Genomic DNA, 15932 nt, shown 5'->3' with positions numbered 1-15932 from the left:
TGAACCTGGAATTTTTGTTTATGATTACATCACCAGCACTGGGAAAATTCTTGGAGAGTTATCAGAATGCTGAATATCCCAAGTACACAGTTTTGTTTTTCAAAATATGGTGTTTGTTCGGCAAATTTAGTACCCTGAGAGGCCAAAACAGTCAAGGTATAACTAATCGCGATAAGTAATGATTTGATCAACATATACAAAAAATGATCAGCTGGCAGTGAGTTCGCAAACCTGTGTGCACACCACGAACATCTCGTGGAGTGCATAGGAAATGGACGGCCCCAATTTTCGTTCGACATTTAAGATTTTACTGCGTCTTAGATGAACTGTTAAAAATAGATAACCATTTTTTTACGATGCAGCATTCACTTACGCAATTTCAGGTATTTAAATTTGAAATTCAAATTTTGCAAGGCATGGGAAATGCGCTGGTTCTTACGACCGCTACCTCTGAGGACTCACTCGTGGCCTGGAGACTGCAACCTTGCGGACAACACTTTGTGGAAACATAATATTTTTTTTTATTACCCAAACACCGAATGGGCATTTTGCGGATGTAATTACACACGCTGCACGTGCTGGTTCTGCAGTATGGGAGGTATTCACTGGACGCCATATTTGAGGGCGATGTTTAGAGCTCATGCTTGGAACGAGTTCGCATTAATAGACTGCTCAGACCGGTAATCTTGATGGTATGGAATGCGCGTGGCAAAAGAACTGTGGAAGCTCGTCGTCAGCACGTGCTCAGTGGTCGCGCACACAGCTATGTCCACCAGTGAATACTCTGTATTGGGGAGGAGATTGAACAGTCACGCCTCTTGCTGTACGATTCAGCTGTGGGCAGAACAAACCGAATTTTCGTGTTTGTTTTTAATAGAAAAAATCGAAGATGACGATTTGAAGGCCGCTCCTTGTCGACCAAAGCACTGGTCAAAGCGAAACGCTCGTGCCCAGACTGTGCTAGGCGAGGTTCAGTTTCTTTGTTATGCTGTTTTACTAAACACCGGGCACCAGGGACAACAAGCTCGATAAAGCGCCCCCTATAGTTCGATACCCCGCCTAATAGCAAAAATGGCCTAAATGCATCTCTGTCCAACAAATCCGATGCAGACGAAAAGAAGGTATGGCGGCCAGCACTGAAAGAAGAACCGATTTCAGGATAGCTCTTTGTTATTATGTGGGTATATTAACAACCCATTTTATTTTCGAGCATGAAATGGTGCGTGCGCAGCAGCTCAGTGTGACAAACAACACAGACAGAAATGGTAATTTCTGTCTGTGTTGTTGTGCCACGAGGCGCTTTAAACAGCGAATAATTTTTATATGCAATCGAAGTGTTTAAAAGACATAGTTCATTGACCCAAGGAAATTAAGGAACTTCAGGTAATTACACCTCTAGTTCAAACCTTCCAGCCGAATTGAGCTGCTTGAGCCAGACTGAAACTTTAGCCAAACGAAGCATCTGACTAATTTGGAGATTCTATGGTTAATCGGAGCCAATTGGAGCGTCCGAACGAATTGAGCCTTTCAGCCAAATTAAACCTTCAGCCGAATGTACAACTCATGCGAACCGACATTACGGACAACTCAGCCCAGCGTACGATCTTCACAGCCCAGCGCCGTACGCAAGAATTCTGGAAAGACATCGGCCAAAAGCCTATTACTCTAATGGTATGCAGACCATTTCGGAAATAATTGAAGAGAAATAATGGAAACAGCCAGGCGGCTTGCTGTTGCGTTTTACCTGGCAATGAGGTTGATAGAGAGTGTTTTAGAAAGAGAAAGGGTGGGGGGGGGGGGGGGGGGGGTGAAGGGCCGCGAACTGCTTCTTCACTAGCTTTTACTTTGAATGTTTAATTTGCTCGTTTCCATCTGAATGAGCAACTGACTACGTTTCTCATCTATACAGCGTGTAACAATGTCGCCACACTCTAAGACTAAACTGAGGCTGTGTAATCGTCTATCCACTAATATGTTCGTTCTGTTGGTTTTTTTTCTTCTTTTCACCTTGATAACGAATATTTGTTGCTTAATTTGTTTTTATTAAAGTAGCAACATTGAAGCGTGGTGAGGAAAAATCGCTAGACGTTAATCATGATCTATATTGTTTTGCTGTTTTTTCTCCATCTTGGGCTGAACCCTTTGAATCGGGCCACAAATTTAACCGCCTAGCACCCCCCCCCCCCCCTCCCCCAAGAAATGTAAGGGTCCATGGTGGCCAATGCACAAAAATAGAAAGAAAGTTATAAAAACAAGACACACATACTGACTAAAACGTGTCCAACTATCGGTTCTGACTCAGCTGATCAATTAAAGGACACCTCCTGCACGCGACTACCTCCGAAGGCGCGTTCAATGCGCTTAGATTTGTTCAGTTTCCTCCCCGCCCACGTCACACGCCTGCTTTCAACGGAGGAAAACTCATCAAGCCTGCTTTTATTTGCCTTTCTAGCGCGCTTCGGTTAAGAACGGAAATAGAAACTGTAGGAAAACATCGGTTTACGCGCAGGAAACGGACGACACGCAAAGAGGGCGAATGGGTGCGGAAATAGACACAAAGAGCGACGACTGAATCCGGCGTAGGAGAAACACGTGTCCTTCAATTAGCGCCGACAGCTTGAACGATGTGGTTGCGCACTCAATCTAGTCACGTTTATCAGACCGCTTGAAATAGACCGCCCCAAGGCGAAAGCACTCGTTGCGCGACGGAGCTGGTGCCTTCGGGCCTCTACGGCGAAAGCGTCACGTGTTTCATCCGGCAGCTTTTGCCTCCCGGCTGTTCGAGAGAAACAAAAAGATTACAGCCGTCACCAGAAACAAAATGCATAACACAAAATAAATCGTTCGACTAGTTCATGATAGTGCCCACTACGTCGTCTGCGCACACGATTTTGATTACTAATTAGTTCTTTGGCGCCATAAGTCTCACATGTACATTCAAATAAGGCGAAGACGAGGCATCTACTCTATTGAAATAGAAGGAATGTCGCAGACTGTGGGCTTGCACAACAAGTGCATTACGTGGTTTTCACATCGAGTACAAAACCTATTAATATAACAAAACAGGGAATTACCCGCTGCTCTCCGAGCCAGGCGCGAGTGAAGCCACCAGAAGTTCGACGCTTGTTTCAAATGTCGGGCGTCTACAGCGACCCTTAGGGTATTCGGTCGATCTGTTAGTCCACTATTTTGTGTTTTAAGTGGTTGTTGACAACCTTCTTCACAATTAAATCTTCAAAACAAGGATTTGAACATAAGGCAACAGGCAGGCTCTACTGAGATAAGAAGAAAACAATTCAGCGCCTATAGGACATTGTTCGGACCAACGCTCGGAAGAGTTAGGAAGCCTGTCCAACGCTCACTTCCTTGACAGGCCGCCTACTTCCGGCGGCCACATACCTATTTGCTCGATACGTCATGCCTAGTGGCGATCATTACCTGCACTGCGGTCTTTTTCTTGGAAGATAATAATTCTTTCTACCAACCTTGCCGAAGCTAGCAGGAAAGGTGTTATAGATGGCTTGGAAAGTCTCAGAAGTGACACTATTAGGGAAAAAAACACTCCACTAAACATAGATATGCAGATCTGGGCTTATCATAATGACGTCTACGTTGTAGTCGTCTTTTGATGAACGAGAGATATCATCAACTATTTTCTACGTCGCCTATCGGGGGCACTAATTGTATGTATGTACTCACGACTGCATCGTGTGCTTCCTGTTGGGACTCGCGTTCTTGCTGACGCAAATTTTATTCGAACGCTGACGCATTAAAGTCATGGCCATGTGGGCGACGCACCAAGTCCAGCACTACGGCTTTGTTATTTATGGCCGGTGACGGGTTAAGAATGCAGTAGATGATCCACCTCCAGCAAGATCTTTCTGCGTTTAATAATGCTTGGTCACTCGCGCATCCAAATTCCCAGCGAAAGGCAACGAACCCGTGCATAAAGTCTGGTTCAAACAGTTGAGTTTGCGCATGACTGCGTTGCGGCTGCGAGAAACCAGGGCATTCTGCTGCTTATATCGCGTGCCAAAATGATTCCTTGAATTGTATTCCACGCTTCATACGAAGCACAGATGTGCCGGTGACTCGGTTTTGGTTCTCGACGCAACGCATCAAGCGCACTCAAACGCAAGTGTCAGAACCGGCCTTTAGCCATATTACCGAGTATTTAGACGCTTTGCAGACGTGCCAGATTAGAGCCGCCATTGCTTACCTTCACTTGTCTCACCGAGATACCGAGCCAAGTGAAGCGGGCTTGGAGGAACCTCGACGAATGCCAATGTTCGGAAAAAAACACAGTTGATTCTAAAATGACAATAACCTGTTTTGTTTTGTTGTGGCAATGAAGCAGCGAGGTAATCAAAATAAGAGGGAAAAAAATGAAGGTCGGTTATGACGGTGGCCATGCAGTGCTGCTGCAAAGCGTCTCTTGACCTTTTCTGTTTCCTGTCGTCCTCAGTCACGTGGGTTCCGTATCTGGTACGCGGGACGAAAAAAGAATAAAAGAAATTCAACCTGTATAATGCGAGAAAATATAGGTGAGACAAGACAAGAATTTGCGAGAATAACGCGTTTTCCGTAACACTTTGCTGCGGTGTGGAGAGATCAAAGTGATGTTTCACCGCATACAAGAAGTGACAACATTCAACATCGCTGCGCCCTTGTGCAAAAGTTGTAAAGGGAGCATTGAGGAGGTTTCACTGACGGCCATAACAAAGTGCTCGGCGGTTTGGTATGCGCTGACAGCGACCGCTTGCCAGATTCTTTCAAACCGACAAACGTGTTGTTCGTGGAATAAGTTGCTTTACCCACAGCTCGCGCTGATGGTCACACATCAATACCTTCTATTGGAGATTTTCATCACGCGCCTTCAAACCTACTTTCACGGCTTTCCCTTTAGGCCGCCAGGTACTGTGGATATGTTATTCGTTTGAGGAGGCCGGCGAGCGAACCTGTCCCCACAATTACAAATAGAGCTAAGACAAGGACAGACGAAGAAGTGGACAGGACAGGCGCTAACTCACTTCTTCGTCTGTCCTTGTCTAAGCGCTATTTATAATTTAGTATGCATAACCAACTAGCCCACCAGAATATTTTGGCCTTACAGTTTTCTGTTTGAGCCGCTAGGTGCCGTCAATTTTGTTGGAGCCAATACACCATTCCAATATTTACAAGTTTTCAGCCCAGACCGTGGCCCAGAGTGCGATCTCCTCAGCTCAGCACGCGCATGTTCGTCGCTTCGAAAAGCGAGAAAATCACGCGCCATACGCACGAACACTAAACATTGAGCTGTCCAGGCGCCCTTTTCTGGAAAGGTCTGCAGGAGGTGTTGATATCATGCGATACTCCACTGCCAGATACAGCTTGCTACAGGCGTTTGCAAGGACGGCCTCTGGGTGCCGCCATTTTGCTGCTGGTGTGGGTAGATCGTCTAATAGTCAAGGATTGCTGAGGCGTACCGACGGCCTCAGCAATGCTTGACTATCAGACGATCTACCCAAACCAGCAGCAAGATGGCGGCTCCCAGAGGCCAGCGAACATCTATACAGCGTGCAAGTTCGTGTGCTCCTTCCGCACATCGTGCGTTTGTTTACCCCTCAAACGCGTCCAAGTTCTTGTGTTTCCTCCCGACCTCAGCCAATGACGGTTCGCGCCTCCCCTGCAAGTTGTTTTTATTTTATCTTACTATTTCAGTGCCGTGCCCCACGCTTTCCGACGCACCAAAGACGCGTTTTTGGAACACTTGCTCGCCGTATAGTCACGGTCAGAGATAGAAAGGCAGGGCGACTCTCTCGAACGCCCGGCCTCTAGGAAGTGCTCTATGCCTTCCGCCGTGCTTTGTCTGCGCGCGCGAGCGCACGAGCTGCACGAGACACGAAAGCATTGTCGGGGGTAGGAAGCTGGCGCTTGTGCTGCGCCAACCGAAGCTCCTCTCCGTCGTTCTCACCTTGTCAGTGACTCTGCGCCGAGAAGCTCAGAGAAACGAGGAGACGGGAGAGCGCGAGGAGGCCTAAAACTAGCTGCCTTTGTCTCGTCTGCACTCGTCAAAAGCGTTAAAACGTGGAAGTCCCGCGTCCGGCGTATGGCTTTCGCATTAGAACGCGCTCGACGAGTGCAGTGGATACAAAGCTTTAGGCCTACCCACCCATCATTCCAACCGGAACTCGGCGTTCTGACGTTGCTCTCTCAATTTCTCGGCGCATAATCTCTTTAATGTTGTCGCCTGTTGACTCTTCACGTTAGTCGCTTGCCAGTTAGTTTTACAAAACACATTTCGTTTAACATTTTCCGTTCACCCCCTCGCGTTCACGCAGCCCTGATCGTGCGCCTGTTGACGAGGCGGTTCATCCACGAGTACGACCCGACGCTGGGTACGACGCGTGAGCCCACGAGCCGTACACGCCCCTGCTGACACTTCGGCCCTACCCCCCTTGTTCGCAGAGAGCGTGTACTCCTTTTCTGCAGACTTGGAGGGCGACCAGGTGGACATGAACCTCCTGGACACGGCGGGCAAGGTGAGTCTGCGTGGGCCAACCCGAAACATTCTCGGCCTGACTCAGAAGGAGTGCGAACACAGGCACGAAACTTTATTGGAGAACGTGGGCACTTCTTAAGATTCGCAACACCAAAAATGTCGCATACGCACGACACGATTTCCTTGTGGTGGCGGCCAACAAGTGGCGCACCTTGGTCCGCTGCTTTTTCTTATCTTCATTAACGACCTCCCGCGAGACACTTCTTGTAAAATACACCCCTTTCGCAGAGGATCGCGTCATTTATAACAGCATATCATCGAAAACCGGTAATCCCAAAGTGATCTCGCGGAAATAAACGACTGGTACGAAAAATGGCTGATGTCACTTAACAAGGTACGAAAAATGGCTGATGTCGCTTAACAAATCAATGTGCAAACTAATCCAATTCACTCATATAATGTCTTCACTAACCTCTCCATATGCTATTGACAAAGACGTGATTGAAGCTTTTTTAGTGTATAAATACCTTGGCATTAGACTAACGCCTAACCTTTCTTGGAAGCCCCACATCGAAGCCATTACTACAGAAGCCTCCCGGACGCTCGGATTCATCGGACGTAATCTAAGAAACGCGTCATCTCATGTCCGGAAGATGGCTTACGAAATTTACTTAAGACCTAAATTAGAATATGCTTCCCCCTTTCTGGAGCCCTCATCAAGTCTACGTAACCAACCATCTAGAGTCAACCCAAAATCGAGGCCCACGATTCATCTTATCATCCTACAACTACTCCACTACTATTTCTTCTCTAAAAAGTAAGCTTGACTTGCACCCCTTGAACCCGGAGAAAGCTTTCTCACCCCGCTTCCCCCCCCCCCCCCCCCCCTTACAGAATATCATCCCGCCTCCTGTCCAATTAAACGAATCTCCGGTAAAACAATTGAGTTTAACAAATCATCCATTCCTCATACCATCGCTGAATGGAACCAGCTGCCATCCTCCATCGTTAGCGTCACTGTTGCCAGCGGAGTTCTGTAATGTTCTACTAGCCAATTTTAATTGATTACATGTATAACTTCTGCAGCGTTTATTTTTGTATAATTGTTATCGTGTCTGTGTTGCTACTGAATATTTTGAGTCCCCTTCCCTTTACTTAAAGCCTAAAACTGTCTTTGAGGGTGAAAATAAATGAAATAAATATCCGCGCAGTCAAGCTAAACTGAAGGAGGTTAAGACACGATCGGTGATTGAATATTTGGCTGGGAAGGGCCTAACTCCGGCAGGGATCCACAGAGACACGAGGGCGACGTAGGCACATGATGTCCCATCTTACAGCACAATGCAGAAGTCGGCCCAAAAGTTCAATCGAGGGTGGAAGAGCCTTGAAGACGGCCCCTTCCATGGCAGACCTGCGGAAGTGAGCGGGCAGAAAAAAAAAAAAAAAACCCTACCGTGTACACAATGAGCGAAAGGCAGATATCAGCGTAAATCTTCGGACCATCGCACAGGTCAAAGGAATCTCCAAAACCACAGTTGAGTGCATCTTGACCCAACATCATGACTTGCACAAGGTTTCCGCCAGATGGGTTCCAAGATTGGCACTCGTATGACCAAAAACTTCTAGAAACACCCAGGCAAGTTTTCGAGCAGCTCATGCCAGATCCCGCAAGCTTATGTGCCCAGTTGGACTGTGAACAAATCTTGGGTCCACCACCTTCAAACCGTCAGCAAAGCCCAATCTAAACCTAAACAATGGAAGCACACCGCCTCTTTCCCGCCGAAGGAGGTTCCGTCTGTTTCACCAACAAACAAAATATAGGCCAGTTTTTTTCGGGGGGATTTAGAAGTTGTGTTGTTTGGCGGTTATCTTCAAAAATGGCCTAGCATCACCGGGAACTACTAAAAAATTCTGATTCATCGCCTGAGGGATGCCACCTTGACCAAACATCGCAGTATGCTCCGGAGGGGGTTCAGTTTCATCAGGACAATGCGCCCCCACACGGCGCTGCTGTGGCGATGGATGCCATCTATTCCTCCGGCTTTCGTGATCAAACATACCGTGCTCTCCAGATCGCGCCTCATCAAACTTTTATCTCTTCCCCCAACTAAAAAAGAAACTTTTTTTTTGTTTGTTTTCTTATTGGTGATGATGATGGGGTTGATGTGTGACCCGTTCTTGGAGGACCAGACTTCCTTTTTTTTTTTTCTTTTCAAGAGGATCCAGGCCTTTAGAGCGTCGCTGAGAGAAGTGTATGGACCTAAAATGGGACTGAGTCGAAAAGTAACTTAATTCACCTCTCTCGGCTCCTTCTGGGTCAGGCCGAAAACTTTTGGGACGACCCTCGTATTAATCGAGATCGCGCATCAGTCCAAAGAGGACGTCCGAATACACAATGCCATACCTTTACTTCCTTATCAAGTGATAAAACTTGAGGACGGAAATAAAACTGATAAAAGCAACCAGACCAGTTCCGGCCTCCTAGAATACTACACAAACAATTAGAAGCTAAAAAAAATTGTATTTCATTTATTTCCTCTCAGGGCCCAAAGGCATTACAAAAAAGAAAACACTTTTTGTTTGACAATGTACAATTCAATCAAAATTCAAATAAAACACAAAACTAAAACTAAAACGAACAGACATGGTTCGACACAATATGCGATTGGATCCAATGCATGTATTAACAATTTGCGAATACATTTCGTAGATAATTAATGGTTAGAGATCACATGCTCAGATCGCGACTGGAAAAAAGTGGTGAGTTGGTATGGAAGGGAATGTTTTAACAGTTGTTTTGCGCAATTCATTCGGTGGGGGATCATATCCCAATGTGCAACGTAACAAGGAGGGGGGGGGGGTGTATGTTGGAACTTTTTAATCAGAAATGCAAGGCTACTCCTAAATTGCGATGTTCCTATTTTTCTCATCATTAAGACTAGTGCTTAATCTATAATTCTATAAATTATTATACATGGTTATCATTGCAAATCACTCGAATAAATCAGGAGTGTAAAAGTCATATGGAGCGTTGCGGGCGATTCGGAATATTTTCTTTTAAAGGAGCAGTATTTTTGTGCCAATTTGAAGACGTGGTCTTTTCCCAGAAAAGGTGACAATATTTCAAGTATGAGTAAAAAAGGAACTTGTAGAGGAGTAGTTTCACAGATATAGGCAAGAGAGAACGGCTGGCGGTACACCAAATCGACGATGCAAGATAACTTAAAGATGACGTAATGTATATGGTTTTCCCAAAACCATACCCAGTGATTTGAAAAATTCATTTTCAGTATGTCTTGTGTTTAGTGTAAGGCTGTTAGTGTGAGATACATGTTTATTTATCAGGGAAAAAAACATTTTGTTTTATTTGTGTTTATTTTCATTAAAGGGGCCCTGCAAGGGCTTTTTACTGGTTTTTAATTTGCACCGAACCTCAGCGCACTGAACGTAGTAACTTAGTGAAACTTTTATTTTCTCGAAATTCGCTTTATTTTAAAAGTTATAGGCAAATTAAAATTACGAAAACAAGCAAAAAATAACCTCCCTCGTGACGTCCTTGGTTGCTTGAGCGGCCGTGAACTAGAGAAGGGATAGTGGGCTCATCGCGAGCGCTCACGGCTGCCGCACTCCATGTCGACGGCGCGAGAGGGCGCCACTAAAGCATGTTCTGGATAGGCTGTACGCAGCGGGCAGCCAGAGCGGCTCTCATTGCATTTGCTGCCCGATTAAACACTAATTCGGTATGACACTTCATTGGACACAGACGACAGCAAACACGGGGTAAAGATCAGTTCAGAATGGGAGCCACTTCGCGCTGCCATACCGCGAAACGGCCGAATTGCAAGACAGAGCTTCTCGCTAAAGACCTTCGGAACGCTCGGAGCCGGTCGGAACATCCTGTTGATACGACCGCAGCGCCGCCGCGTACATCCGGGACCTCTCCGTGTCGGCGCCTGATCCCACTACTCCTTTCTAGTGTGCGCCGCCTTTTCCACCGCTTGGTGGAGGGTATGTCAACGGGTCATTTCTTGTTTCCGTACTTTATAAACTGCATTTGTTTCTTTTCTGATCTAAAATACTGAACAAAAACTCCTTTCATGAACAAATGAAACGGTTTGCGCCACTTATAATTTGTATTCCGACTAAAAAGAAGCTTTTAGCGGCTCTGACCAGTAGTAAGCCCAGGACCAAGGACGTCACATTTTGCGCGCTTTTGGTACCACGGGTCGCCCTCGTCGGTGGAGGAGGTTTCCGCGTCGTCCGGTTAAAATACGACGCACTGATATTTAGTTACTATCTCCGTGCCCGCTGGCTTGCCCGAACCCCAAGAGACGTGGAAACCGCTAAAAAGGTAAACGCTTAAATATGATTGCAGGGCCCCTTTAAGTTTTCATGTGCCCAAATTTCTTAACTTGATAAGGTTTTATTTGCGAGAGCTGTCTTTAAACTCTGCTCGTCAGCGGTGAAAAATATGCTTGTGTCGGTCCGCATAAATAACGAGTTTGGCATATTTACTCTCATGAACGTTTGCGCAGTCAGGACTATGACCTTGGGCAATCTAAGCTTAACCGACCATGCCAACAACCGACAGATATGAGGTCCCGATATGGGAAGTTGATCTAACACGAGAAAGAGCAAAGCGCCTTGATTCAACCTGATCATGGGCAGCTCTGCGCAGAGATACTACAAAAAGTACCGTTATACAAATAGTGAGATACATATATTTTAATGCTAAAATAAAGAAACAGAGATACATTTGGATATCCCTGAGATACGTGTGCAAAAATGGCAAAAGAGTATTCCGGAACACCGATAGATAAACATACAGAGATACTTTATTTTTCCGAACGGTGGTAGCTGCGGAGGGTGCGGCTCGTGGTTAAAATGATAATGATTGTGTTTCTCTTTTTATGTCAGTGTCCGCAGCTCCCCTCTTACCTCGAACTCTCCATCTCTTTACAACTACCATCCCAAATGCTGCGAGGAAAAAAACATGCTTGGCAAAAGGCGTATGCTCGAAATGAAACCTGTTTTCTCATGAGGGGATCTCAAATTGTCGTCTTAATTACTTATTCATCCAGAGTTGGTGGACGGGACGACGGTGCAGAGCCTGTCTTCACAGAACCTGTTGACGCATAAGAGAAAAAAAAGCCCAGAATTGTTCTGCTGTCCATATTTGGTGGTTTCCTCGTCCCCTCTCGCATTACTTCTAGCGTCCGCTCCGCTAAAGTGAAAAGAGGGCTTTGTGGGAAGAGCCTGCTATTCTTGCAAGTGACCTTTCTTAGTACCGCCTTCTTTCTCTCAATTTTGATAAACTCGTTTGCCTTATACATGCCAGGCAGTCAGGCTTCAATCCTGTAGAGGGGGTGTTCGGCAGGCTCATGTTATAAATTATGGGACGACTTGTACCGAAAAGGGGTTTTTCAATTTATTGCAAAAACGCGAGACTTAATTTTTAGGAACAAATACAACGTGATACTGAGCCTGACAAAGTATAGCGATGTAATCGATGCATTATAAATGTACTACTGAGATACAAATATATGTTTCAAATGTATCTCGATAGAGATATGATACTCGAAAGTATCTCTAAGATACTGTCGCGATGCATTTACATTTCCATACTGCCAAACCTGGATCATGGGTAAGATTCTAAACGTCTTTCTCTACAAAAAAACATGCATCCCATTTTGCCGTGCATGCCCTTTTCTTTTTAAGGAAGTGATGTCTTTCAGTCACTTCCGGTCGTTTTAAAACGATATTTAATGGCCCGGTTTGCGAAATGTTCTGGGGCCTTTATAATCGGTTTCCGAAAGCAAAAGCCAGCTTTTCCGAAACCCTAAACACACACACACACAAAGGAAAAGCTTTAAATGAACTTTCTTTAGGTAAAAAATGTACATGCACGGAAAAACACTGAGACACAAGTGTTTGTAAGGACATACCTTTACCAGCGCCAAAATTTGGCATCAAGTTTTAGTTCAAGTAGAGTCAAGCAAGATTAGGCAATAGCAAGGATGTGCACCAAAGTACATCCCAGATCCCATTAAAAGTACAAGCAGAGCCACAGTTGCGCCAAACTGTCGTCCGCGGGCTTCTCGTGCTAGTTCGACTTCTCAACTCAAGGCGGTGCGACTGGTACCCCTTTATCAAAACTCAGCAATTTCAGCTTACGCCATCCAATACTGTACATTTGCCTGTCTGACTTACCACTTTAACTTTATTCACCCTTGCGTACACATTTTTCTGCGCTTCCCACTGCCCAATGGCGCCAACGTTAGCGAATAAGTGAGTTCCTGTGTCTAGTTTTTTTATTATTACTGTAACAGTCTAGACCCAACGACAGTGAGGCCCAGTGGGGGGACGGTTTTCTGCTCGTCGTCTCGCTGACCTGCCCGGACTCCGTGAGGACCGCAATAGACCTGCACTCGTGGCTGGAGGCCCAGGCGCCGGGTAAGCCCCTGGTGCTGGTGGCCACCAAGCGGGATCTGGTACAAGCCAGGGCGGTGTCTTCTCACGAGCTGCTCGAGCTCGGAGACCGGTGGAACTGCGACGTCCACGAGACGTCAGCCACGGGTGACTACGAGGACGTGTACAGGCCGTTCCTGGCCATCGCCAAGCAGGCCAGAGCGCTGCGAGCGAGGAAGCTCCTCTTTCCGAACCTCACACCCGAGCAGCTTGTCGTTCCTGAGTCTGCCCGGAGGTACTACAAGACGAGACAGCTTACCAAATGAAGGTCGGTCTTCCCTTGCTCTTCTTACTTTCACTTTCTGTCTGAACAATCAACCAATAACTGCTCGCCAACACCACACAAACGAATTTCCGCTGATCCTGTCAATTTGCATCAATACTAACGACAAATATCCTATTATCTCGTCGGAATTCATGCTGCTGAAGAATGATAAAGAACAAGAAGAATATGCGATGTCCGCGATCATTGCTTCTTGATTGCTTATCTAGCGGAACTAAGCCACTCAAGTGGTTGTATATAAAAGGCTTGTTAAGTAAAAGTGCCATGCCTTGGAAGATGTCTGTGTTGAACTTACAGCCCCTCTGTGCCACCAAGGCAATATGCTGGCCTTCAGATCCCCAGTTGGAGGTGCTGAATTCTGACCGGGATGCCCGCAATTTAATGGAAGCTTATTGCGAAGAAGGTGCCATGTAACCAGGATTTTGGTTACATGGCTCCTTTTTTGCAATCGTATAAATATCATTCCCTTCGTTAATTTAACACGTACAATCCCAATTTTTTTTTTTTTTTAAATCTTACATTTTTTTTTTATGAACGCGGGAAATCTTCAGGGACCGTGAGCGCGCGCCTTTAGAAGTGTTTCTATTTATACTACAAGGCGGAATGAAGACGAGTGTGGTTGATTAATGAATAAAGAGTTCGCGTGTAAACCTTAAATCGGCGCTCAAGATGCGGGAGCACGCAGACGCCTTCATTTTACTTTGATATATCTACCGCATAACGTTGTCCCTAAAGGAGAAGGTGCGTAGCTATAAAATAAAGAGACTCCACTTAAAAACAATATATTAAATGTAATGCCTCATATATATATCACGCCTCCCCTGTCCATATGCCGCTCCATGCGAATCTTTATTAGTGAAGGCAGTGCTGTATGTCATCGAGTGAGAAGCCTTCATGAGCTCAGTCGCTTCTGCCTTCACAGCATCAACGAAGTCAAACCTCGTTTCTTTCAACCAAAACTCGATCTTGGGGAATAAAAAAAAAAATAATGAGATAGGACCCGGTCAGGTGACTACGGCGGATTCTCCAACACCGTGATGCTATGCTGAGCCAGAAACGACATGACTGACAAGGATTTGTGTGGAAACATGTGCAAAAGCGTTTATCGCCCGAATATAATCTGTGTTGGAGCAACGCATTCAATAAGGCATCCTTGCGGTTTTGCAGATTTCTTCTCTGGCCTACTCTACCCAGGTGCCGAGACACCACCTCAACCTTTGCGGGATGGACCTCCTGTGTGACCTTTTTGGCAACACGTCTTCGTGCAGAAGGAATAGACCTATACCACAGACTTTAGTGGTGCTTTCAGGACGTGTTCGTTCTATGAAGAAACAGCCTCCCAAGACTCGTGCATGGGCGCTCTCGGAAGTTCCGTTGTCCTGGTGCACTTTTTTGTTTTGTTTCGTCACCCAAGGCAATGATATTCTGCGGGTGGACGCAACTTTTCAAAAACAACGAGAGTTGTTTTAGAGGAGTGTATCTCTTCTACGGTTACAACTTACACGGAGCCCCTCTCCGTGGGAAGACCATACTTTGCCCGTGCCTTTTGAAATCCGAATGCGGCCTTACAGGCTCCGTTTCAATAGTGCCAACGCACTTGAGGCCTGATGCGTATTGTGTCGTAACTTACGATGGCAAAGTAATGATTATAAATCTGTTGATAAAATATGCGCCCATTATTCGTAAGCAACATACGACGTGCAAGTCTGAAACTAGACGCGATGACAACGTTGACAACGAACACGGTTGTTGCATACAAAAAGATTCCAGCATGCGACCGAACCACCAAGTCCCTTCATATGTATACTGATAGATCTGAAAATACTGCGTAACAGCATCCTAAAAAACAGTACAAGTTTACATGACCACAACTATTACAGTTTCCGGTTTCAAACTACAAGATGTGTTGTGACCGGGGCTGCTCACTCACCGCTTTGGTGCTGAGCGTATGCTGAAGACGAGCTTTCTCAACTTGCCAGAATATTTACTTGACTTTTATCATTGCACGTCATCAAGACCGTCATTCTAATCATCCTTAGTGGATGATAACTGGGAGCTTATTTTCAGCTTGCGCAGTGAGCAGCCAACTCAGCCATGGTGTACGTTCCAATAAAGAGCTTCTGGCCGGTGCCATCCTCAGCGCTTGTGCGGTTACGGCGCGTGCTTTTCACACTTTCTTAAAACAACAAAACGTGTACGCTAGGGTCTAGATTTCTATCATTGAAGCGCCGTATTGTCTGAGAGATTTGGCCATTATCAGTGCTGCTCCGAAGGGCGGAAATGCGCTCCGATTTAAACTTAAAGCCCGCTGACACATACAGCGTAGTGCTTACTCAACACGATGAACAACGCTGGTGGGGCGATAATATGAACCTTATTTAGCACTAATACGATGTTGGCCCCGTGCTGTATCAATAATATATCTCAGAGCTACATCAGCAGTGTTAGCGCTATTTCTATAGTGCTGATTAATAGTCATTTAATATTTCTAGTGCTGACTGCGCTGTATATGTGAACAGGGCGTTACTGTGAGATCGGCAACGATTGCGGGCACAGAGTCTAAGTAGCTGTCCTAGTACTGATTTAAGGTGCGAGCTCGTAAACTTGAAGCAGCTCCCGAGGCTCCGAGTTTGTGCTAATAGCCTTCCCTGTGTTTAGTATTGTTAACGGGAATGCCTCCTGGTCTGCCACATTCGTCCA

The 15932-nt window shown here is 45.9% G+C and overlaps 1 protein-coding gene across 1 annotated transcript; it reads left to right on the top strand.

Moving 5' to 3' along the window:
- The first annotated feature begins 6323 nt into the window (after positions 1–6323).
- LOC8032461 (ras-like protein family member 11B) lies at positions 6324–15371 on the top strand. The gene is made up of 4 exons (XM_040214196.3): positions 6324–6377; positions 6448–6521; positions 12811–13217; positions 14400–15371. The coding sequence occupies exons 2-3, from the start codon at positions 6495–6497 to the stop codon at positions 13213–13215; spliced, it is 432 nt and encodes a 143-aa protein (XP_040070130.3). The 5' UTR covers positions 6324–6377; positions 6448–6494; the 3' UTR covers positions 13216–13217; positions 14400–15371.
- The last annotated feature ends 561 nt before the right edge of the window (positions 15372–15932 follow it).

The sequence above is a fragment of the Ixodes scapularis genome, unplaced genomic scaffold, assembly GCF_016920785.2.
Source record: "Ixodes scapularis isolate PalLabHiFi unplaced genomic scaffold, ASM1692078v2 PGA_scaffold4__175_contigs__length_147842914, whole genome shotgun sequence".
NCBI classification, from domain to species: Eukaryota; Metazoa; Arthropoda; class Arachnida; order Ixodida; family Ixodidae; genus Ixodes; species Ixodes scapularis.
Note: the sequence above shows the minus strand (reverse complement) of the source record. Positions and strands in the feature narration are given on the sequence as shown.

Excerpts from the sequence above, each read along its gene's own strand:
- LOC8032461 (XM_040214196.3), top strand. The coding sequence starts at position 6,495 with ATGAACCTCCTGGACACGGCGGGCAAG. Across the intron at positions 6,522-12,810 it reads TCCTGGACACGGCGGGCAAG|TCTAGACCCAACGACAGTGA; the intron begins GTGAGTCTGCGT and ends TTACTGTAACAG.